This window comes from Phocoena sinus, chromosome 1 (genome assembly GCF_008692025.1).
Source record: "Phocoena sinus isolate mPhoSin1 chromosome 1, mPhoSin1.pri, whole genome shotgun sequence".
Lineage (NCBI taxonomy): Eukaryota > Metazoa > Chordata > Mammalia > Artiodactyla > Phocoenidae > Phocoena > Phocoena sinus.
In genome coordinates this window covers 26,960,734-26,986,230 of record NC_045763.1, presented here as the reverse complement: position 1 = coordinate 26,986,230, position 25,497 = coordinate 26,960,734, and the positions used below count along the sequence as shown (strand labels likewise).

At 46.4% G+C, this 25,497-nt stretch overlaps 1 protein-coding gene across 1 annotated transcript in view; it reads left to right on the top strand.

The window, feature by feature from the left end:
- The window catches only part of CSMD2 (CUB and Sushi multiple domains 2), a 661,952-nt gene that overhangs the window by 415,610 nt on the left and 220,845 nt on the right, over positions 1-25,497 (top strand). The window contains exons 15-19 of the mRNA XM_032640663.1: positions 3,032-3,226; positions 12,041-12,179; positions 13,069-13,256; positions 13,944-14,132; positions 14,325-14,441. Of these exons, the coding sequence (XP_032496554.1) occupies positions 3,032-3,226; positions 12,041-12,179; positions 13,069-13,256; positions 13,944-14,132; positions 14,325-14,441 (828 nt within the window). The remainder of the gene's footprint in view (positions 1-3,031; positions 3,227-12,040; positions 12,180-13,068; positions 13,257-13,943; positions 14,133-14,324; positions 14,442-25,497) is intronic.

The window sequence follows — 25,497 nt, the reverse complement described above, 5'->3', positions numbered from 1 at the left end:
AGCACACACGCAGTGCTTCTCCCTCCCGCACTTTCTGATAGAACTGATCTCCGCCCAGCCCCCCTCCCACCCTCGGCAGAGAGGTCTTGCTTCCTTGTCCCATCTGTCCCCAGGATCTAGTTGAGCTGAAGACAATAAGTGCCAAACAGGGGTCATTGGGGACCCCAGATTCCAAGCTAAAGCCCTCAACACCTTCTTCGGGATGCCGGACTTGATAGAAACAATCCATCTTCCCAGGGATGCCTCCTCCCGGGCACTCCTCTTTCCATCATTTGTGGGCAGGAGGAAGCAGAGCCCAGTTCTGTCTTCCCTAATCTTCCCAGTCTAGCACTGCAGCACTGGCTTTTAGTTTATCTGTCCTCATCCCTACTTTCCCATGAGGTCATGAGCTCTGGAAAGATGGGGGTATGTATTATTTATCTTTCTATGCCCTCTGCCCGGTTCAGGGTCTGGTACATGGTGAGGACCAGTAAATATTTATTGAATGGAAAGATCCATGAATGGCTAAATGCTCTTCCTCCTGATGGGAGTGGGAAAAAGAAGGGTGAGAGCTGTCCCAGGGAAGCCCACTTATCCAGGATGGGGAGGGCCGAGGACTCTACAGGTTCAAAGCAGGTGTGGATACACCGATGGAGGACCTGGGTCAGAAACAAATACTCATAGTCTCCGAGGAAAACCATATCCTAGTAGGTCCCCACTTTCCAGGAGAGGAGCAAATGCCAAATCCTCAGGAGGAAGAGGCAGAAAGCAGCAAACCTGACCTGATGATCAAGCTTTTACCCAGCATCCCTCTCGAAGGTTCCTCCACCATTGTAAAAATGATACACATCCAATACGCCAGCAATCAAAAAACAGGGGCAGGCCCAGGAAGAAATGCTGACTACCACCCTAGATCCCCCCACCCAGAGATGATTCTTGCCAATATTTGGTGAACACTCTTACAGACATTACAGGTAATTTTCTGTGCATTAATACAGATAGAGTGGGATGGATAGGTAGCAATAACTTTTAAAAATCTGAGCCCCATCCTAGACCTGATGAATCAAAATCTCTAAGGAGTGAGGCCCTAGAATCTACATTTTTTACAGGCTTCTGGGGTGATTCTGATGTAGCTAGTGAACCACAGTCCACGGGCAAGTGTTTGGGAACTAGTGTAGTCTCCCCCGCAGGACGTGCATCTCCTCAGTCACGTCCCAACTGACGATTGTCTGGGAAGAGCTGGAATTTGCCCAATGTCAGGGAGCTCGCATCCCCCCGCCCCCAAGACAGCTCTCTCCACAGTGAGAGAACACTCGGGGCTTCCCCTCACAATGACCTGAAATCTGTGTCCCTGTAACAAGGCTCAGGGATCCTGTTTCCACCTCCAGAGCTCCTTGGAGGAAACCTTCTTCCATGTGAGTATTTTGGACAAAGATGAGAGTAGCTGCTGTTTACTCAGCCCCTACTGTGGGGGCATCCTGCGGGCATCACTGCCAACCCCGCAACAGAAACTTCCTAAGCTAAGGTCTGTCCCCTTTCACTTGCCAGGAAACAGATTGAAAAGGTACACAGGTAGAACTGGGCAGTGTTTAAATCCTTGACTTAGAGCATTTGCTTCAAGGTATTGGAAATAGCTGCATATCCCTGCTCAGTGTGTACGTGTGTGTGTGTGTGTGTGTGTGTGTGTGTGTGTGTGTGTGTGTGTGTCTATGTGACTGACAGGGTTTTGAATAGACAAACACCTGGACTTATGGGCCCCAAGTGCCACTTTTCTTCCCACCCCATGTTTCTAAATGTGAGGGCAAGCTCATGGTCATAAGTTCCTAATGAGGCAAGGTTGGGAGACTGATGTCTAGGCTGACTTAAGATTGCATCTCAGAGGGAAGGGGGTCAGGGCTCAGCTGGCATCATTCAGATCGTCTCTGTGTCAGATGCTCCCTCAGCCCAGCTTCAGTAGGAAGGATCACCAGGTTTGCTTCCAGCAAGATGACCTGACAGCCTCCAGGGCTGCTTCTGTTTCTGACTGTGCAAGTGTTTCGGTCACTAGGGAATCTCAGAGGCCTCTAAAGTGGCCCATGCCCTTGCAGCCGGTGGAGCCTGGTCTCCACTGGGAAGCCACCGTCCTTAAAACAGCAGGGATGCAAATAGGGCGTGGCCTCAGACTCGAGTGTGAGAACTGGGCACCCCTGTTGGAGGAAGGTTGGGAACAGGAAGAAGGAGGGAGCACAGACTTAAGGGGCACTGACCACCCGTCAGGTGCTTACCAAGCATTCACCACTTGCAAATTCAAATCACCTTTCATGTTATTCCTATCTCAGAACGGCCCATTTTATAGGTTAGGAAACAGAGGCTCAGCAAGATTACATAAGTTGCCCAGAACCATGTAACTAATAAGAGGCAGAGCTTGATTAAACCCACAAATGTTCTGACTCTTTCCTCCCGCCCCCCACCCCCCACCACCACCATGGTATTAGCAATTGTCTGGGCAGAGTGAGAGGCGGCCTGACAAGGGGCGAGGAAATGAAGGGAATGGCTTCAGACAGGGTTAATTCCAGGGCACCTACTTTATGGTGCTTGGTATCTATTAGTGTCACAGGATTTAGAGCCCGGTTTTCCTGCAACATAAATGATCCCATAGCTGTCTGAAGGTGGGGACGCATGGAATGGATTTGACATTAAGGACACAGATCTGCTCCTTAACCGTGTTGAGCGTCAGTTTCCTCATTTGTAAACTGGGGTAATAATACCTACGTCACAGAATCATTATTTGGTGTAAATGAGCCAACAGGAGAAACAGCCCCGCTGTCTGATCTATAAATGTGCTTTAGAAAGAAGTTGGATTCGGTGCTCAGGAAGGCAGGAGATAAGTTTAACAAGTACCTTCTTTGTGCCCAGTGTGGTTCTAGGGTATGTAGCTCTCCCCCCAGCATGCCAGGCTCTTGGGGAAGTGGGGGAGGTCTAGGATAGACCACGATAATGAAGCTTATTTTCTTTGGGGGTCCATCTGCACGCCAGCTCTGTCTAATCCCATCCTTGACCCGTATCCACACAGCTTTTCGACACAATGAGTGTCCAGATCCGGGCGTGCCAGTAAACGGCAAACGGTTTGGTGACAGCCTCCAGCTGGGAAGCTCCATCTCCTTCCTCTGCGATGAAGGCTTCCTCGGGACTCAGGGTTCAGAGACCATCACCTGCATCCTGAAGGAGGGCAGCGTGGTCTGGAACAGTGCCGTGCTGCGGTGTGAAGGTGCGTGCCTGCCGGGCCGGGGGCTGGGGCTGTCAGCCAGAGAGGCTGAGGAGGGGGACCAAGTGGCCCAAACCCCAGTCGTCCTCTCCTCCCAGGACATGGGACCACCCTCTCACCCTCACCCCGGAATGGCCGGGGCTTTACAGAACCACAATGCACAGAAATTTGAATTATAACCAGAGATTAAACAGGAGAAATGCTGGTTCTAGACTGTCAGGCATCAAAAACACTCTTCTTTCAACTGGGAATGCTCTCAGTATCACAGCCATTAGGAGCCCCACTCCCAGCTCCTGCACAGGGGAGCTCCATCAGCCTGAAGCAGTGTTGGCAGAGCTGTGAGTTTGCGTGTCTTTCAAGCTGCCTGCCACTCTTTCCTTCTCCACATGCTAATTTCCCCCAATTCCCTGGGACATTTCCCAGGCTTGGCCTTGCTGTCCCTGTTAAATGCTGCCTTGATAATCCTTGCAGTGAATCTCCAGGAGACCAGGGGCAGACCAGCCAGAAAAAAGACACAGCTTGAAGCAAGCACAGGGGTTGTTATGGTGTCTCCTCGGTCCTGCCTTGCCACGCAGACAGGTTTTGACTCAGTTTCAGAGGCTAGCCATCTGGTCCCCCCAACTGCAGGCATAGAAAACACAAATTAAGCTTCTTAAGGGCAGGAATTATGTAAAACTTGTGCACCAAGCACAATGCCTGGCACAGAATAGGCCCTCGATAAATACTTGTGAATAATGGGTGAAAAGTGAGTCTCCCACAGACCCCTTGAAGGCAGTGACAGTGGAGGCAAGGGCTGCAGTTCCCCGCTTCTGGGACCCAGAAAGCGCCTTCCTCTTACCTCGCGTGATGGATAGAGGGTAGTGACCTAAGGGACCTCTCCATACGCAGTCCCCAGACCCAAATCCAAGCACCCCGGCCAGCAAGGGGGAAGGACAGGAGAGCAGGGCAGCGAGGGAGGCGTGCCTCGGGGCGACCGCTGCCCCAGAGCTGACAGGCAGGGGGAGCGGGGAGGAGAGACCACCAAGGGCACAGGGTCCAAGGCAGAGAGGGTGGCGTCAAGGTGGGCCGTTGAGTCAGAGGGACCTGGGCTGGAATCCTGGCGAGTCGCCTTTTTCCCTCTGAGCCTCTGGTTTTTTTGTTTTTCTTCAGCTAAAAAACAAGTGGGGAGATGATAATAAGATGCACATGTAAAGGGCACTTCCTGGCAGAGAGCGAGTTCCTAGCATAAGTGTTAGCCATGCTCTTGCTGGCGTGTAAGCTCCGTGAGGTTAGGGAATCTTCCTTGGGCTCGTATCCCCACAGCTGGCATATTGCTTGATGCCTGCTAGATGCTCAGTCAATACTGGTTGATCAATCACCGAATGAATGAATGAATGAATGACTTTTTAACTAGGTTAGAGCCTCCCTCATGGCCTCCAGAGCCCTGACTCTCACCAGACTGCGTTTTGTCTCCCCCCTGAAACTTACCCGCTGAGTCGCCAGGGCCAAGTGACTTGACTTCTCTGTGCCTCAGCTGCCCCATCTGTAAAGTGCAGTTCATAATGGGAGCCCCCTCACAGCGTGGTCGTGAGCAGTGCCTGGCAGAGGGGCAGCGCTCAGTCAGTGTTGGCTGTGAGCGTGGTATTCACCTGATTTTCATCATTCCTGACATCATCAGATGCATATGGGTCCACTTCGGGGGGTCACGTGGTGGGTTCATCCTTCCAGGTGCCTGCTCCAGTCCTGACACAAACAGGCATCTTCCTGCCCTCCACGGTCACACAACCACGTCCACACAACCTCCTCTGCTGTTTTTACCCAGCAGAGCGAGCACTTTTGGAAACAGCATAAGCTTTGGTGTCAGGGAACCGTGAAACTCCTGTCTCTGCCCCCTCCCAGTTGTGGACCCGATGGTAGCTCCCTTGTCGGCAGCAGGGGCATCACCACTCGTGTCTGATGGGGTTATTTGGGGGTGAGGCAGAGCCCAGGGTCTGGGGGCTTGTCGGTCAGTGGTCTCACCTTTTCTACAAGCTGGGCCCCCCATTCTCCCTCATGCTCGTCAACCTCCTCTGACTTCTTTGGTTTTCCTCGTGGTCCATCTCATCCAGGACATCTTTCCTGCTGTCTCCCACTCACCTGATCTCTCCTTCCTCCTGGATCCCTTGCTCTGTGGGCCACCGCCGGACCACCCTATCAGATATTTGGTCTCACCGTGACTACATTTTTCTTTACCAGTTCCATGATTCTTGGCCCTATCTCCCAACCAAGACTATAGGACTTCCGGGGGCAGAAGCCTAGACCACAGTGGCCCTGAGCCTGCGGGGGCTCAGTCCCAGTGCAGCTGACCCCCCTGAGAGGGATCACGACTTGGTAACTACAGAACCCTCCTCCACTTTTCTGAATCAGGTGCTCCTAGACCATAGTTCTGCCGCTGCAGTGAACCACTCCAGACCATGAGTGAATATGCAAGGGAACTCGACCTTCATTAAAGGACCGTAAAGCGGTTCACTGCTTCATAGGCTGAGTCTTAATTTTGAAATTAGAGCTGTCTCATTCGTTCTGTCCCTGGAGGGGAAAATGCTTAGATTGGGGGACAGTGGACAACCAGAAATAAGGGGGCAGCCTGTTGGAAAGATGCTGACTTGGCACAAGGGGAGTCTGCTCAGTCTTCTTAGAATGATGGGCATTTGATACCAACCTGGTTTCCGGAGACCTGGGGAGCAGCAGGTTAGAGAGCCAGAGTGAGAGCCGGACGCCACCTAGGGTGGCCAATTCTGGACTTGAAACCGTAGAGCAGACAGGGTAAGAAGCTCCTGGAATTGGCCCCTCCCTGGCCCCTTTGCCTCCTGGGTTGAGCCTTGGAAGAACCCTGCTTTGTAATCAGCATCTTTGTCTTTCCATTTTTTCTAGTTTTGTTTTTGACTAAGTATCCCCACCTTGTGGACAATTAAATGTGGAAGCTAATGGTCTTTTAAAAAATCTTTTAATATATGCTAAAAGCCTCTTAGCTTTTGAGAGGCTATAAAAGGACAAGGGAGAAAATGGCTTCTTCTCCTAAATTTAGAAAGAAGGATGATCATCTAGCTGATCTAAAGCAGAAGTCGGCAAACTTTTTCTTAAAGGGCTAGCTAGGAAGTGCTTTCAGCTTTGAGGGCCCTAAGATCTCCCCTCAACTCTGCCATCGTTATGCAAAAACAGCTTTGACCAAACAGAAATGAATGGGTCGGATTTGGCCCCCGGGCTGTAGTTTGCTGACCCCTGATCTACAGAACAGAGGGCATAAGAGATCCATATGTTTAAAATCAGAAATTTCCTAAGAAAGACTTCCAAGTAGTGAAACAGCTACAAAGGAACGCATGGTTCTCACCCCCGCATTCATCTCTTCCTTGTCTCTTTTAAGGAAGAACGAACTAATTATACATCACTACGGTAGGTGGTTTACAGGTGTCACCTCATTTCAGCCAGGTACCAGTCTAGGTAGCAGGTGTTGTTATTGTCCCATTAAAGCACAGAGAAGCTAAGTCACTTGCCCAGGGTCCTCCCAGCTTGTAAGTGACAGAACCAGAATCCAAACCCAGGCTCTTGGCTACCCCGTTACTGTATTTTTCTTGAATTATATCACTAGAGAGAATATAATTTCAAACATATTTGTAAAAGACTTAAAAGCATCCACAAATAGGATGACAAGCAGGTTTTCTACTTTCCATATCCCAGTAGAAAATTAAAACGAAAGGAAACATATTGCCTGTCACAAAAGACAAAGGAAACAGGACACCACGTGGAAGCATGAGAAATGGACAGCATAAAACAAAATGACAGCAGTAAGACAAACGTATCAGTTATGATAATAAAGGTAGTTACATTCCCTATTAGAAGACAAAGACTCTCAAACTGGGTTTAAAAAAATATGCTGTTTAAAAGAAATACATGGGAAAAAAGGAGATAAATTATCTACAGTGTGTATGTATTTTCATTTTTAAAGTAATACTTGGTAGTTGTAAAAAATGTAAACAATACACAAGTGCAATAAAGTTAAAGTGGAAATATTCATTTCCTAGCCCCACTCCCCAGAGAAAAATGGCGTAACGCTTTGGTGTAGACACGTCCACATTTTTTTCTCTCTGTATGTAAAATAAATGTGTTATTTTTATAATTTTTAAAAAAGTCTTCCAAAAAAGAAAGGTCAGTTCTCCCCACTCCCACAAGAGGAGTCTAAGTGATGGTGGTAGTTCATTTAGGTCTCTGAGGGAGAAGGGTAGTTACTGAGTTTCTAACATTATTTCATTTAATCTTCTTGTCACTCTTGTGAGAAAGATTATTATGCTCTATGCATGAGAAATCGGCAAACCAGCAAGGTGAATTGACTTGCCTGCGATTACCCAGCTAGTAATAATTGAGCACTTACTATGTGCTAAATACTAGGCCAACTGCTTTACACGCACTGTTGTATTACCTCTTCATGATGACCCTACAGGGGAGGTACTGTTATGATCCTCACTTCACAGATAAGGAAACTGAAGCACAGAGTGGTTAAGTAACTTGACCAAGATCACACAGCTAAGTGAACGGGAGAGTCCGGATTCAAATCCAGATATTTTGATACCAAACGATCACTTTGAACCACCAAATGCGGTCTGACTCCAAAGTTCATTCTCCTTTTGCTCTACCACAGAATGGTGGAGGATAGGTGGTGAGGGGTATGGGGGGGCGGGGGGCGGTAGTGGGGAGGCAGCGCTGGAGGGAGTCAAGGGAAAAGCTTCCACTGCTTCTAGATATTCACACTGAGACCCCTTTGAGGGCAGTAGTGGGGGGTGGGGTGGGGGTGGGAGGGGGTGCATTCCCACGTCCACCCGTAGTGGTTAGAAATGGAGGCTCTGGAGCCAGACTGCCTGGGTTTAAATCCTGGCCCTGCTGCTTCCCTGCTGTGTGTTTCTGGACCAGTTACCTAAGCCCTCTGTGCCCGTTTCCTCAACTAGGAAATGAGGCTAATGCCAGTACCCACCTTAAAGTTTGCTGTGAGGGTGAACATACAGGAAAAGCAGAAGCACACATCAATTAGCATGCGGCCAGTGAGGGCTCAGGGAGCATGAGTTCCCGGCATCACTCTATCCCATCACCACCCCCAACTGCCCTTTGCCTCGTACAACTATAGCAGCCAAGGTCAGGAGAGGTGGATCCTCCCTCACAGGGGACACCAGCCCCTCCTCAGAAGCCCAGTGCATTAGCCATCTCGTGCTGCCATAACAACATACCACAAACTGGGTGACATAAACAACAGAAATGCGTTTTCTCATGGTTCTGAATGCTGGAGGTCCAAGATCAAGGAGCCGGCAGGGTTGCTTTCTCCCGACACCTCTCTCCTTAGCTAGCAGATGGCCATCTTCTTGCTGTGTCCTCACATGGCCTTTTTCTCTGTGTACGTGCACTCCTGATGTTTCTTCTTCTTGTAAGGACACCGGTTCTTTTGGATTAGGTCCCATCCTTATGCCCTCATTTCACCGTCGTTATGTCCTTAAAGGCCCATCTCCAAAGCCAGTCACATGGGAGTTAAGGTTTCAACCTGTGAATTTGAGGGGGCACACAATGCAATATTTCGTTCCTTCCACAAACTATTTATTGAGCACCTACTCTGTGCCTGGCACTGGGATAAGGCACTGGGTACCTCTTTTGTCTTATTGCTGAATTCTTCTCTCTGTTCAAGGCAGGACCCTCTCCTCTTTTTTTTGTCTTTTCTGTGTGTGTGTGTGTGTGTGTGTGTGTGTGTATGTATATCCTCCTTTTCACCCTAACAATTTTAATGGAAAATTTCAAACAGAGAGAATAGTATAGCGAACCCCGTGTACCCATCACCTGGCTTCAACAATTATAAACTTATGGCCTATTTCATTTCATTCATACCCTCTGCATTACCAGTATCTCCCACCATTACCCTGCTCTGGGATTATTGTAAAGCAAATTTCAGGCATAATATTTCATGCACATGTTAGTGTATATTTCTAATGGATGAAAAGAACTCCTTGAAACAGAACCACCATGCTATTATCTTAAATTATGAAAATAATTAATACAACCAAGTTTTCATGATTATCTATCTAACCCTTTCTTTCATAGTATTTTTTAAGAAGTCAGAGCCCTAGTGAGGCTGTATGTCTCAAGTCCTTTTTAATCTATAGGTGTCTTCCCACCCTCTTGCGATATTTTTGTTGAGGAAGCCAGGTTGCTTATCCTGAGTAGTCTCCTGCAGTCTGGATTTTGGCGATTACATCCCTAGGAGGTTGTTTAACATGATCCTCTCTCTCTTATATTTCCTTTAATTGGCAGTGAGGTCTAGAAGCTAATCAGATTCAGGTTCTGGTGTTTGGCCAGAATATTTTACAGGCAGGGCTCTATGCCTCCATCAGATGCACGTAATGTCTAGTTGTTTCTCTTTGGGTGATGTTAGGAGCCATCAGTGATCATAGCCTAGAGATTACAAAATGCTAACATTCCATCTCTTCCTTTATAAGCTGGAATACTTATGGAAAACTTGCCCTGATCAACTATTTGGTTACCCTGTGGTATAGTTCATACAGGAAAGACAGGAGAAATACTTAATTATTTTCCTTTATTTACCAGGTTTCGTATGAATGGGTTGACTCTAACATCTTCCAAAGTTGAACATTTTTTTAATAGCATTACAATCCAAAGGACTGAAACATATTTTATGCATTTAAATCCATTGCAGTTATTACTGTAGTCAACGCTCAGATCATCCCATTGGCCGGCGGGAGCCTTTTGAAATTGGCCCAACCTCATCTTGTATATTTTCTGTCCCTGACCTAAAATCAGCTGTTTCTCCAAGGAGTCCTGGTTCCTTTTAGTGAGAAATGATATTCAGAATCTGGGCACTGGCTCTGCTTATTACTATTGAGTAGGTCCTCATTTCTAAGCCTTTACAATGAACGGAGCTAAGAAATACTTTTTGAAAGGTAAAATGCATCATGGGTTCGTTTCATTTCCAATGTAGGAACATTTTTTCTTTTTCACTGAACTTCCTTGATGTCGTATCTGTATCTTCCTTCACTCTTGCTGGTGATCCAGGTTCTCAACACCAACATAATTTCCCATATTCCTTAATATACACCCAGGAGTCTCAAATTGTAATACCAATACTACCAACAGCAATACAATTACTGAAAATCATTTGTGTGTTTTTCCTTTCAGTTCTTCTTGTCTGTACATCCTACTAGGGATGGACTATCAAATTGCTGTGTTTTAAAATCTCTTTAACTAGTTTCTTCATGTGTGATTATGCTACCAACTGATACAGTATTATATTCATTTATTTTACACAGCTTTTAAGATTTGAGAAATTGCTTATCAAATTTAAATCTTTTTTCATTACGTAAAATATTTACATAGTTCCAAAGCTAAACCTCTAAAAGAAGGTATATTCTGAGAAAGTCTAACTTCTATCTCTATCCTCTCTACCCTGGCCCCTCCCCCCATCCCTAGGTAATCTTTTGCATTTTGAGTTTGCCCTTTCATTGATTGCTAATATGAGAAAATATGTGTGTGTCTCCCACCCTTTTCTTAGCTAAATGGAATCATTACCCTTGCTTTTGCTGCTGTATCTTGCTTTTATTCACTTAATAAAATATTCTGGGGACCACTCCATGACATTATATAGAACGTTCCTTATTCTTGTTTTATAGCTGCATAAATTGTCCCTGTTGTTGATTACCCCAATTCATTTAGTCAGCTCCCTATTGCTGAGCATTCTGGCTGTTTCCATTCTTTGGCTGTTATAAATAGTACTGCATTATGTAGCCTGGTACATATATATGTCTTTGCATATTTTTGCCAGTGTATCTTTGGGATAGAGTTCTAGAAGTAGAGTTGCTGGGTGAGGGAATAAATGCCTATGAATTTTGCTGGATGCTACCAAATTTCCCTGTGTAGGGTTTGTGCTCTTCTGCATGTCCAGCAGGAAAGTACTAGAATTCCTGCTTTCCCTCGGCTTCACGAGTCATCAGACTTTTTGCATTTTTCCCTACCTGATGGATGAGAAATAATTTCTCAGTAGAGTTTTGATTTGTATTTCTTTTCTCAGTAAGAGGGAGGTTGAGCATCGTCTCAGATGTTAAAGAGACACTGCACTTAGGAATCCTCCCCTCCTTCTCCCAGCCTGGCAGCCACCACCCTGGGATATGAAGATTGACTAGAGAGAGTGAAGGATCCAATGAATGGACAGGTTGTTTGCCAATCACCTGAGCAGACCCTGGGGGTCTTGTGGCTTTACCTGCCGTGACTACGCTCATCCTTCCATCCACTCATTTGTTCATTCAAGCAGTGGTCACTGAGGGACACCCGTGTGCCAAGCACTAGGCTAAGGGCTGGGGGTTCCGAGTTGCATAAGACAAATTATACGGCCCCTGCGCTCAGGGAGCTCACAGCGGAGCGGGCTGTGTGCTCCTGGGCCAGAGCACCGGGTGCCAGCTGTGCCAGGGTGGGCCGGGCTTATGCCTCTACCAGAGGCCTGATGATTGAGTCAGGAGCAAAGAGAGAACCAGTGTGACCCAAATATTAGTTGTACTTCAGCACCACTGGAATGGCAAAGGACTTTGTTTAAAGGATTCTTTTCATTCCTCCCCTCTGGCCCTTCATAAAACTCCAAGTGATATAACTGGGCATATCCGTAAAGGACCCAAAAGACAGAGCTCACGGTTTATACAGTTTATGTAATTCTCCATAAAAACAAAAACAGTACTTGCTGGCAGACACGTTTTATAGAGAGATTTTTTTGTTTATTTATCTGTCCCCCCAAGAAACCTGCTTCTCTCCCTTCTGTCCCCCCAGCTCCCTGCGGCGGTCATCTGACTTCACCCAGCGGCACCATCCTGTCTCCGGGCTGGCCTGGCTTCTACAAGGATGCCCTGAGCTGTGCCTGGGTGATTGAAGCCCAGCCAGGCTACCCCATCAAAATCACCTTCGACAGGTGCTTGTAACCACAACCTGGGGGTGGGGGTGAGGAGTGATATCTCTGCGGTGGTGTGGGAGGGAAGCTGGGGTGGGTGACGGACCAGCACCGATGCTGGAATGTCAACGAGGTCAGAGAACACTCGAGTGGCTGCCCTGGGTGGGGTGGGGACAGGCTGCACTGGCTTTGCCCTTGGCCTTGGTTCCATCTCAGTAGCGGGGTCTGTGATGTTTAGGGGACTGTTAGTATCTGAGGAGCATTTCCAGTGTGGGAAGGCTCACCTCTGACCCGAATCGTGCTCGTATGCCCCACTTCTGACTCCCACCCTGGCTGTGCCCCTCGGGTGGGGGAAGTAGCCACCCAAGTATGAACACAAACTTCTTCTAGACAAAGCGTTCCTGGTGTAGAATAGCTGTTGCAAACTTTTCTGTGAAGGGCCAGGTAGTAAATACTTTAGGTTTCATGGGACACTTGCTGATATCTGTTGCATAGTCTTTGCTTTAAAAAAAAAAAAAATACTGCTTTATAAACGTAAAAACCATTCTTAGCCCTTAGGCCAACCAAGAACAGACTCTAGACCAGAACTGGCCCTGGGGCTGTAGTTTACTGACCCCTGGCCTAGAACATTCTGACCCCCATGAGGCTAGTCACTGTGCCTCTAGGTCTGAAGATGGGTCACAGCCCAGGCCACAGAGAGGACTGGGAAGGCCGCACCCAACCACAGGAGGAGGAGGGTTCAACGCAGGAGGCAAGGTCCTCCCACATCTCCAGTAAATGTGTGCAGATTATGCTAAAATCTCCCAGCCTGCCAAAATCCACTCGTTCTGAAGCCCAGGTCAGGCAGGGCCTTTTGTCATCTGCAAATTAATGAAGTTTCTCAAGACGTCTTCACTTCCATCTTCGGCAGATTTAAAACTGAGGTCAACTATGACACTCTGGAAGTGCGAGATGGACGGACGTACTCGGCGCCCTTGATCGGAGTTTACCACGGGACCCAGGTCCCCCAGTTCCTCATCAGCACCAGCAACTACCTCTACCTCCTCTTCTCTACCGACAAGAGTCACTCGGACATCGGCTTCCAGCTCCGCTATGAGAGTGAGTGTCGGGGCGTCAGTGACAGGGTCGGCTGTGTGGGGAAAGGACCAAGGGCTGAGCTCCACCAGGAGGCCCCGCTCGGCCGCGTCGCCGTGGCGTTCTCAGTTAGGCTGTGCTCCTCGGGAGGTGCTGCCTGTTCTCAGCATCTCTCAGAGCTCAACTTTAGAAAGAATGGAAGGTCCCCCTCTGTGTGCAGGTGACTGGGCGCCACCATGCTGGGCACTCTGGGGACAGATGGTGATGTTGGAGTGAGATGCCATCTCCCGCTCCCTCACCCTCTCTCGTCACCTGCATTCATCGCTCGTGCCTCAATTGGAAGAGCTTGTTGATTCGATTCTTTGCAGCCCACTCTAGTAACTTAGGGCCGAGAGCACCATGAGAGGAGGGTCGTTTTCTTACCTGTGTTCGTATGCATAACCCTTAGCATGGCGTCTGAGCCATAGGGGACACCTCACTGATGGTTACTGAATGAATGATGAACGAACGAATGATGAAGACAGGTTGTTCTCCCTGACAGATGGGTCTTCAGATACCCGCAGCAGATACTGACAGCCACATTTGAGGAGGGGGCAGATGACAACTCCAGCCTTCTCTCAATCAGGGCTCTCTCCCCGCTCCCTTTGTGAGTCAGCTGGGGTCCCTCTGTGCTCACAGTGAGCTGTTCCAGCTGTGGGCTCTCTATTCCAGCTATAACACTGCAGTCAGACCACTGTCTGGATCCAGGGATCCCCGTCAATGGGCAGCGTCATGGGAATGACTTCTACGTGGGCGCCCTGGTGACCTTCAGCTGTGACTCGGGCTACACACTAAGCGACGGGGAGCCCCTGGAGTGTGAGCCCAACTTCCAGTGGAGCCGGGCCCTGCCCAGCTGTGAAGGTGAGACATACCAGCAGGGGGCGCTAAAGTAGAGGACTTCTTTCCTGCCCTGAAGATACAGGCACTGACCCCCTGACCCTGTCAGTGAGAGTTGGAGGTTTGGACAAGATGGGGGCTGGGATCCCAGGGGGACTGTGGGGGGAGCTCCCTGGGCCGCTCCAGTCTTTCAGTGCCCGCTTCCCTCCTCTCCAGCTCTCTGTGGTGGCTTCATTCAAGGCTCCAGTGGGACCATCTTGTCACCGGGGTTCCCTGATTTCTACCCCAACAACTTGAACTGCACCTGGATTATCGAAACATCACATGGCAAGGGTAAGTGTTTAGGCCCATGGCAGGTATTGGGATGCAACATGGTCAGGGCCCCAAGGTCCCCAGGTCAAGATGACCTCAATGGGGATCTCCCTCTCTAGTGACCTCTGGGCTTAGTCTGAATTTTTCTCACCAACCAGAACCTTCCTATCTCTCTGAATCACAGAACTCATTCAACAAATATTTTTCAAACCTAAAATCTCCATTCTGGAAGAGATCTTAGAGATTACCAGCTCTCAAACCTACTTAATTCGGTCGGGAATCTTCTCCAAATCACTCCGTACAAGACGACAATACACCTTCTGTCTAAACAGCCCCCGTGGCGGAGAGGTGACCAACCCACGCAACAAAGGGGCACCTATTCTCATTTTCTGCTAGGTCTGACCCCTCCTAATAACCTGAGACTGGGTTCCTTGTACTGAGTCCTGGAGGAACATAGGCTGCCTCTGCTCCCTGTTCCTCACATCCAGCCTTCAGATATTGTACGTGGCGATCCTCTTCTCACAGAATTCACACTGTTCCTCAGACGAGTGTTTTCATATTCCTCACCAGGCTGGATTCTTGCCCTACCTTCCCTGGCATGAATGACCTTTGGGAGTCCCAAGTTCAAAGTAAGGGTGCTGACTACAAATAAACATTAACTAATATACTCTTTCACTCCACGAATATTGATTGAACTCCACCTATGCGGCAGACCCTGAGACTGGGAATACACAGTAACCAGGCAGAGATGGCTTCTACCCTCAGAAGCTTGCTCCGAAGTTCATCTAGAGTCAAGGTTCTTAACGCAGTTTGGCAAATACTCTAATGTTAGACCCCTACACTAGAGGTTTAGATTTTCTATGTTGGTGGTGGAAACCAGGCAACTATGTTTTTAGAACACTTCACTAGTAACTGTGATGTGTGCCTTTAAATAAGAACCTCTGATCTAGAAGAATTAACGTGTAGAAAAGCCAAGAAAAACTTTAAAGGGAAGAGTAACCCTTCCAGATATTAAAATGTTATTATGGGATAAAATAATTTTAATGATGTGGTATGAGTATAGGAGTGGACACACATATCAGTGGGGGAAAATAAAGATCCAGAAATAGATTCCCCTATGTGTGTGTGTGTGTGTGTGTGTGTGTGTGTGTGTGTGTGTGTGTTTGTGAGAGAGAGAGAGAGTGTGTGTGTATATATGTGTGTGAGAGAGAGACAGTCTTTAGTATATGATTAAAGTGTCATTTCCAATCCATTAAAGAGAGGATGGATTATTTAATAAATGGTTTTAAAACAGTGGGCTTAACCATTTGGGAAAAAGAAAAAACCAAATCATACCTCACGCATTTATCCACAAATTCTAGTACTAGAAGGATATGAAAGTCTAACCTCAGGTGGGACTTACTTAAAGAGTAACACCAAAAGTAGAATCCATAAAGGCAAAGACTGTTAGATCTGATTAAATAATACTTTGAATGGATGTATGGGTTTTTTAAATAAATATATAAATATTCAAAATATTCATGTAAAATATTCAAATAGTTAATGGACAAAAATATTTGCAACCTATGTAATCATCTAAGGACCATGAACCTGATGCATAAAGAGCTCTTAAAATTTTTTTAGAAAAATATGCCTGGTCTACAGGGCTATAAAATAAGCAAAACTATAAGCACTTTGTAATAGAGGAAATACAAATGAAAAGACCTCGACCGCCCCTAACAATTTTAAAAATGCATATTCACCCAGTAAGTGAAATGCCGTTTCCCTTTTCAAGCCAGCAGAGCACATCACAACAGCGTAACAGCGTGGGGGACAGTGTAGAGACACGAATTCCAGTGCTGCCATTGTGCGAAACTGCTCAAACTTTCCAGAGGATGATTCAGCAATGAATCAAAAGTCTTAAGAATATACGTGCCTCCGGTACTTCCCTGGTGGCGCAGTGGTTAAGAATCCACCTGCCAATGCTTGATCCCTGGTCCGGGAATATCCCACATGCCGTGGGGCAACTAAGCCCATGCACCACAACTACTGAGCCTGTGCTCTAGAACCCGCGAGCAACAACTACTGAAGCCTGTGCTGCTAGAGCCCGTGCTCCACAACAAGAGAAGCCACCGCAATGAGAAGCCTGCGCACCGCAATGAAGAGTAGCCCCCGCTCGCCGCAACTAGAGAAAGCCCGCACACAGCAACGAAGACCCAACACAGCCGAAAATAAATAAATAAATTTAAAAAAAAAAGAATATACGTGCCTCTGGACCCAGCAGTTCTACTTCTTGGAATTTATCTGAAGAAAATAAATAAACTGTACATCAAGATTTAGCTACAAGGTTGTCCCCTAAAACACTTTATTAATTGAAAAACTAGTAAGTATTCCAATGTCCATCGATCAGGAAATGTTAACTAAACGTATGGTATAGCCAAATAACGAAATATTCAATATTACCATGCAGCTACTGAAAGGAGTAATGTGAAAGAATATTTAAAGCCCTACACAGATGGTTGCAATACACTGTTGACTAAAAAAGAAGTTTGCCAAAGTAATATATTCAGTTTATAAAAATTAAGCAAGGAGGGCTTCCCTGGTGGCGCAGTGGTTAAGAATCCGCCTGCCAGAGCAGGGGACACAGGTTCAAGCCCTGGTCCAGGAAGATCCCACATGCCGTGGAGCAACTAAGCCCGTGCGCTACAACTACTGAGCCTGTGCTCTAGATCCCACAAGCCACAACGACTGAGCCCGTATGCCACAACTACTGAAGCCCACGTGCCTAGAGCCCATGCTCAGCAACAAGAGAAGCCACCGCAATGAGAAGCCCACACACCGCAACAAAGAGTAGCACCCACTTGCCACAACTAGAGAAAGCCAGCGTGCAGCCACGAAGACCCAACACAGCCAAAAATAAATTAATTAGTTTAATTAATTTATTAAAAAATTAAGCAAGGATATGTGCATAGAAAACAGTCTGAAGAGCTGTGCCCCCAAAGGTTAATATCTTATTTTCATCTTTTGACTTTTTCCTAATTTTGAGCACTAAATATGTATTCTATGTAAAGTATACTATTTGTATAAAAAAAGAAAATTTGAAAGAAAAGTCACTTATAATCCCACCTCATGTATTTAAGCACTGTCACTGTTGCATTTAATTGGCCTGGTATTTAGCTGGGATTAGGACAGCCTTGGGCAAGACAGGACTCTCCGGCAGTCAGGGCAATGCGGGGCTGGCCCCTTTTTCCCACAGTATTGTTCCCGAGGAGAGGAGGGACGGAGGCAGCGTCCTTGTTCATCCTGCAGAGCTGTTTCCACCAAGCCTGGTCCAGAGTTGACCATTGCCAGAGCCAGAAGCTACTCTGTGGCATCAAGAGGGAAAGAAAGGCAGCCCCCTGTGACTCCTAGAGTAACGACCCCCCATAGTCATGATTCTCTCTGCATCTGACGTCTGTAATTATAGGGGTGTATGTTCCTCTTTGCCTTTCTACCTGTGTCTTTCCTTAGAAGTCAATGCAGTTCAACAAATTTTTAACAAATGCTTATTTGATACTTGCTTGCTGTAGGTGCTAGGCAAACACAGGGGAACAGACCCTCTGGCGCTGCCTGCCTTGTAGTCAAGTGGTAGAGATCCAGCCTAAAGAGACCTCTCAATGTACTATGGTCAATTCTGGGATAGAGCAGACACAGGTGGGGAGTTGAGACTTAGGCCAGTCTTCAAGGATGAACAGGAATTAGCCAGGATGAGAGGTGGTCCAGGCAGAGAATCAAGAGGTCACTGATGTATAACCAGGTCACTTCTTCCTTAGAACCATTGAAAGGCTTCACCAGACCCTAAGCATTGAGCCCCAAATAGTAAACTAGCTAGCATGGCCTTATAGCCCTGGCTTATTACCTTTCTCAGCCTCCTTCTGAGCCCTCTAAGCACTAAGTTCTAGTTGCACTGAACTTCTTTCAGTTCCTAGAACTTCTTAGGCTTTCGTTGTCCTCTAGAGCTTTGCACAATGGGACAATTTTCTTCTCCTGGAGCAGTTCCTGTCCCCGCATCGTCTCCACCATTCCCCTTGCCTGGCCAGCTGCTCATCCTTCTGAATTCACTTCCTCTACCGAACCTTCCCGTCCCCCTGCCCCCAGCGCTGGGTCTGGGTGGGGCCCCCCTCCACAGGCTCCTGTGTGACCCTGTACCTTCCCAATCCCAGACTTCTCCCCACTGTATGGAACTTGGCATCCTCGTCATCTGTCCCCCGGACCAACTCCAAGCTCTCTCAGAGAAATGTCTGCCTTGCTTCCTGCAGTTTCCTCAGCTGCTGGCTTCATGCCTGGCACATAAGAAACTCCAGAAATATCTATACGAATTGAATTAAAGTGAACTCACACCCTTCTCCAGAGGGCACCCCTCAGGCTCTGCTTGTAACAGTATCTCGGGTTAACAGACCGATGGAGGCTGCTGACTCCGATTGCTCCCTACCAGGTAGAAGTCCAGCTGGGAAAACTGAAAACTCTGTGAAATTCAGAATTGTTCAACTTACCACATGCCCAGCCCAAGGGAGCAGCCATTTCAGGAGTCCAGATAACATGCCTTTGCTAAGACCCCAGGCCTGACATCTTTTAACCCACAAGGCCGTCTGGGAGTTAGATGAACTGTGTACTAAGAACGCCTACTGTGTGCCAGGCACTGTGCCGTGGGCTTTGCATGTGCTGCCCCAGGTGTTCCTCTCCCCAAGGATTAAATGTCACCTAAAGGCGCAGAGCAGCTTTGGCCCAGACACTTTCGCTGGTAGACGGGCTTTTGACCCAGGTCTGCCTCCCTCCAAATCCCCTCCTTTCCCATGGCCCTGCTCTCTCTGCTCCAGTAGTGCTTTGCACGACTCTGCATGGTTCACTCCAGTGGAGTCTTCGCTTGTGTGTACATCTGTCACACCAAATCTGGATTCAAGCTCCAACACGGGGCCTCTCTATTTCTGTGACAATGTCTTCATTTTCACACAATGGCCAGAAGAGCCCCAAGCAATCAGCATAGCTGGGAAACCCGGGAGTTTCACCTCGGTTGTTTACTCACCCTTAGAATCCCTGCCAAATGTTTACTCCTTTGGAGGGGCTGTCTTTGCATGCTGGAAAAACAGAGTAAAGGCACAGTGCTTAATTCACCTTCGTTTCCGCCTGTTACTGTGTCTGACTCATCCTCCACCCAGCCCTGTGTTCCAGCGAGGAGGGAAAGACATCTATTCCACCAAGCCTCTTCCCAAGCTCTGCGGACTGAGAACAGTTTTCTCAGTTGCACACGTGTTTATGTGTGGGCAGTACAGGATATGTACGGGCATACATACCCGTGGGGTTCCAAGCATGCTTGCACCCCTTGTGTCACAGACTGTGACCCCTGTGAAGCCTTCCCAACCCCGGAGGCGTAGTTGCCCACTCTCGCTCTGTGTCCCCACTCTGTATTCTCACTGCTGACGTGCCTGTCTCCTCCTCTAGACTGGGAGATCTTTCTCGGTGCTTAGCACAGGCCTGGCACTTAGTAGGCGCTCAGGGTCTATGTCTTTGAGTAAATAGATAAATGGATGCATGTCAGCTGCCCGGGCACAGGGCATTCACAAGCTGCTTCCCTGGTCCCACGTCTACTGGGTTCTGTTCCCCCAACCCCCACCTGTAGAATCCCAAATACTCCAGATCGCCAGTTTCTATCAACAGAGAGGCAAAAAAACCGAAAACATCTAAAATGCTTAAGCATTAAGACCTTGGCTCTAACCATCGTTTATCAAAAACGTGTCAGTAAGTAGAGGAGTATTCCTCACACTTGTATGTGCCTACAGGTCTCTTGGGGGATCTCGTTAGCATGCAGATCCTGATTCAGGAGGTCTGTGGTGGAGGCCAAGATTCTGCATTTCCAACAAGCTTCCAGACAATGCCCCAGATGCTGAGGTCCGTGGACTTTGAACAGCACTTGGGTGCAGCATTCCTCGCCTACCCGAGTTCCTGCCCTGGTACATCCATGGCATGTATTCCCATGGGCACACTCGCCCGTGGGTGGACGTGCATTACACATCTGCCCACACAAGCACAACTGCCATCTGGACAAGTTCAGGAGTTGCCAAGGGTGTTAAGATCCTGCTGCTCCATAACTTAACCCTGAACCCTGCGGCCACCTGGCCCCTCCTACCACGGGCTCTCTTTCCATAGTGAGAGAAGATGCCTCATGGGGTGGTTTATTGCACAGCCTCCGCCACCAGATTGTCTCAGTTCAGATCTCAGCTCTCCCACCTACTAGCTGGAACTTGTAGAACTTGTAAATGTTTCCGTATCTTCCCTTCTGATTGATAGGGGCCAACTAAAGAGCATCTCAGGACAGTGACACACATACTTAGTGCTGAATGTTATTGTCTTTAGTGAGTGCTCTTAGCCCCTCCCCCTCAGTGGAGGTCCCCTCCCTTTTTCCCATCTCAGATGGGATGGCTGCCTGTCCCCTCCCCCACCAATCCCCCTCCTCCCTGTCTTCTGTTTGATGCCCCTCCTACCCCAGGCTTCCAATCTGCCCCTCCTCTGATGGCCACCCTTCCCTGCTCTGGTCCTCTTCATGCTTGTGGATTCAGGTAGCAGGTGTCCCAGATCTACTGCTGTAGTCTGACCTTGGTCCTGAACTCTAAGTCTGTACTTCCAGTTCCCACTAGCTCATGCTGCTTGAATGCCAAACATGCAGGGTGTTCAAAGCCAAGGCCATTACCCTTCTACCACCTACTCCTCTTCTTCCTATGCGTCCGACCCCAGGTCACAAAAGACATCACTGTCCTTCAGGTCAAGATCTTCCCCGTCATCTGGGGAGACCTTCAAGACGGCAGAGGAGTAAGACTTGGAGATCACCTTCTGCCCCACAAATACATCAGAAATACATCTACATATGGAACAACTCCTACAGAACACCTACTGAACACTGGCAGAAGACCTCAGGCTTCCCAAAAGACAAGAAACTGCCCACGTACCTGGCTGTGTGGCTGACAGGGTCTTGGTGCTCCGGCCAGGTGTCAGACCTGTGCCTCTGAGATGGGAGAGCTGAGTTTAGGACATTGGTCCACCAGAGACCTCCTGGCTCCACGTAATATCAAACAGCGAAAGCTCTCCGGGAGATCTCCATTTCAACACTAAGACCCAGCTCCATTCAACAATCAGCAAGCTAGAGTGCTGGACACCCTATGCCAAACAACTAGCAAGACAGGAACACAACCCCACCTGTTAGCAGAGAGGCTACGTAAAATCATAATAAGGTCACAGACACCACAAAACACACCACCAGACGTGGACCTGCCCACCAGAAAGACAAGATCCAGCCTCATCCACCAGAACAGAGGCACTAGCCCCCTCTAGGAGGAAACCTACACAACCCACTGAACCAACCTTAACCACTGGGGGCAGACACCAAAAACAACAGGAACTACGAACCTGCAGCCTGCAAAAAGGAGACCCCAAACACAGTAAGATAAGCAAAATGAGAAGACAGAGAAACACACAGCAGATGAAGGAGCAAGGTAAAAACCCACCAGACCAAACAAATGAAGAGAAAATAGGCAGTCAACCTGAAAAACAATTCAGAGTAATAATAGTACAGATGATCCATATTCTTAGAAATAGAATGGAGAAAATACAGGAAACGTTTAACAAGGACCTTGAAGAATTAAAGACAAAACAAACAATGATGAACAACACAATAAATGAACTTAAAAATGCTCTAAAATGAATCAATAGCAGAATAACTGAGGCAGAAGATCAGATAAGTAACCTGGAAGATAAAATAGTGGAAATAGCTACTGCAGAGCAGAATAAAGAAAAAACAATGAAAAGAATTGAGGACAGTCTTGGAGACCTCTGGAACAACATTAAATGCACCAACATTCTAATTTTAGGGATCCCAGAAGAAGAAGAGAAAAAAGAAGGGACTGAGAAAATATTTGAAGAGATTATAGTTGAAAACTTCCCTAATATGGGAAAGGAAATAGTCAATCAAGTCTAGGAAGCACAGAGACTCCCATACAGGATAAATCCAAGGAGAAATGTGCCAAGACACGTATTAACCAAACTATCAAAAATTAAGTACAAAGAAAAAATATTAAAAGCAGTAAGGGAAAAGAAACAAATAACATACAAGGGAATCCCCATAAGGTTAACAGCTGATCTTTCAGCAGAAACTCTGCAAGCCGGAAGGGACTGGTAGGACATATTTAAAGTGATGAAAGGGAAAAACCTACAACAAAGATTACTGTACCCAGCAAGGATCTCATTCAGATTTGACAGAGAAACTAAAACCTTTACAGACAAGCAAAAGCTAAGACAATTCAGCACCACAAAACCAGCTTTACAACAAATGCTAAAGGAACTTCTCTAGGCAGGACACACAAGAGAAGGAAAAGACCTACAATAACAAACTCAAAACAGTTAAGAAAATGATAATAGGAACATACATATCGATAATTATGTTAAATGTAAATGGATTACATGCTCCCACCAAAAGACATAGACTGGCTGAATGGATACAAAAACAAGGCCTGTATATATGCTGTCTACAAGAGACCCACTTTAGACCTAGGGACACATACAGACTGAAAGTGAGGGGATGGAAAAAGATATTCCATGCAAAGGGAAATCAAAAGAAAGCTTGAGTAGCAATTCTCATATCAGACAAAATTGACTCTAAAATAAAGATTCTTACAAGAGGCAAAGAAGGACACTACATAATGATCAAGGGATCAATCCAAGAAGATATAACAATTGTAAATATTTATACGCCCAACATAGGAGCACCTCAATACATAAGGCAAATGCTAACAGCCATAAAAGGGGAAATTGACAGTAACACAATCATAGTAGGGGACTTTAACACCCCACTTTCACCAATGGACAGATCATCCAAAATGAAAATAAATAAGGAAACACAAGGTTTAAATGATACATTAAACAAGGTGGACTTAATTGATATTTATAGGACATTCCATCCAAAAACAACAGAATACACTTTCTTCTCAAGTGCTCATGGAACATTCTCCAGGATAGATCATACAGAGAAATAAACTCAAAATGGATTAAAGACCTAAATGTAAGGCCAGACACTATCAAACTCTTAGAGGAAAACATAGGCAGAACACTCTATGACATAAATCACAGCGAGAACCTTTTTGACCCACCTCCTAGAGAAATGGAAATAAAAATAAACAAATGGGACCTAATGAAACTTCAAAGCTTTTGCACAGCAAAGGAAACCATAAACAAGACAAAAAGACAACCCTCAGAATGGGAGAAAATATTTACAAATGAAGCAACTGACAAAGGATTAATCTCCAAAATTTACAAGCAGCTCATGCAACTCAATAACAACAAAAAAAAAACCCAATCCAAAAATGGGCCAAAGACCTAAATAGACATTTCTCCAAAGATGATATACAGATTGCCAACAAACACATGAAAGAATGCTCAACATCATTAACCATTAGAGAAATGCAAATCAAATCTACAATGAGATATCATCTCACACCGGTCAGAATGGCCATCATCAAAACATCTAGAAACAATAAATGCTGGAGAGGGTGTGGAGAAAAGGGAACACTCTTGCACTGTTGGTGGGAATGTAAATTGATACAGCCACTATGGAGAACAGTATGGAGGCTCCTTAAAAAACTAAAAATAGAAGTACCATACGACCCAGCAATCCCACTACTGGGCATATACCCTGAGAAAACCATAATTCAAAAAGAGTCATGTATCCCAATGTTCATTGCAGCACTTTTTAAAATAGCCAGAACATGGAAGCAACCTAAGTGTCCATCAACAGATGAATGGATAAAGAAGATGTGGCACATATATACAATGGAATATTACTCAGCCATAAAAGGAAACGAAATTGAGATATTTGTAGTGAGGTGAATGGACCTAGAGTCTATCAAACAGAGTGAAGTAAGTCAGAAAGAGAAAAACAAATACTGTATGCGAACACATATATATGGAATCTAAGAAGAAAAAAAAAAAAGGTCATGAAGTACCTAGGGGTAAGATGGGAATAAAGAAACATACTTACTAGAGCATGGACTTGAGGATATGGGGTGGGGTGAGGGTAAGCTGTGACAAAGTGAGAGAATGGCATGGACATATATACACCACCAAACGTGAAATAGATAGCTAGTGGGAAGAAGCCGCGTAGCACAGGGAGATCAGCTACATGGTTTGTGACCACCTAGAGGGGTGGGATAAGGTAGGTGGGAGGTAGGGAGATGCAAGAGGGAAGAGACATGAGAACATATGTATATGTACAACTGATTTACTTTGTTATAAAGCAGAAACTAACACACCATTGTAAAGCAATTATACTCCAATAAAGATGTTAAAAAAATGTTTCTCTTTACACATTTCTCTACTTCTAAAGCTTTTTTGCAATAAACACGTGTTACCTTAAAAAAAAAAGCAATGAAAAATAAATGAAGGAAACAATAGCCAAGATCAATAAAACTAAAGCTGGTTCTTTGAGAAGACAAACCATTAGCCAGACTCATCAAGAAAAAAAGGGAGAAGACTCAAATCAATAGAATTAGAAAAGAAAAAGGAGAAGTAACAACTGACACTGCAGAAATACAAAAGATCATGAGAGATTACTACAAGAAACTATATGCCAATAAAATGAACAACCTGGAAGAAATGGACAAATTCTTAGAAAAGCACAAGCTTCTGAGACTGAACCAGGAAGAAATAGAAAATATGAACAGACCAATCACAAGCACTGAAATTGAGACTGTGATTAAAAATCTTCAAGCAAACAAAAGCCCAGGACCAGTTGGCTTCACAGGCGAATTCTATCAAACATTTAGAGAAGATCTAACACCTATCCTTCTCAAACTCTTTGAAAATACAGCAGAAGAAGGAACACTCCCAAACTCATTCTATGAGGCCACCATCGCCCTGATACCAAAACCAGACAAAGATGTCACAAAGAAAGGAAACTACAGGCCAACATCACTGATGAACATAGTTGCAAAAATCCTCAACAAAATACTAGCAAACAGAATCCAACACCACATTAAAAGGGTCATACACCATGAACAAGTGGGGTTTATCCCAGGAA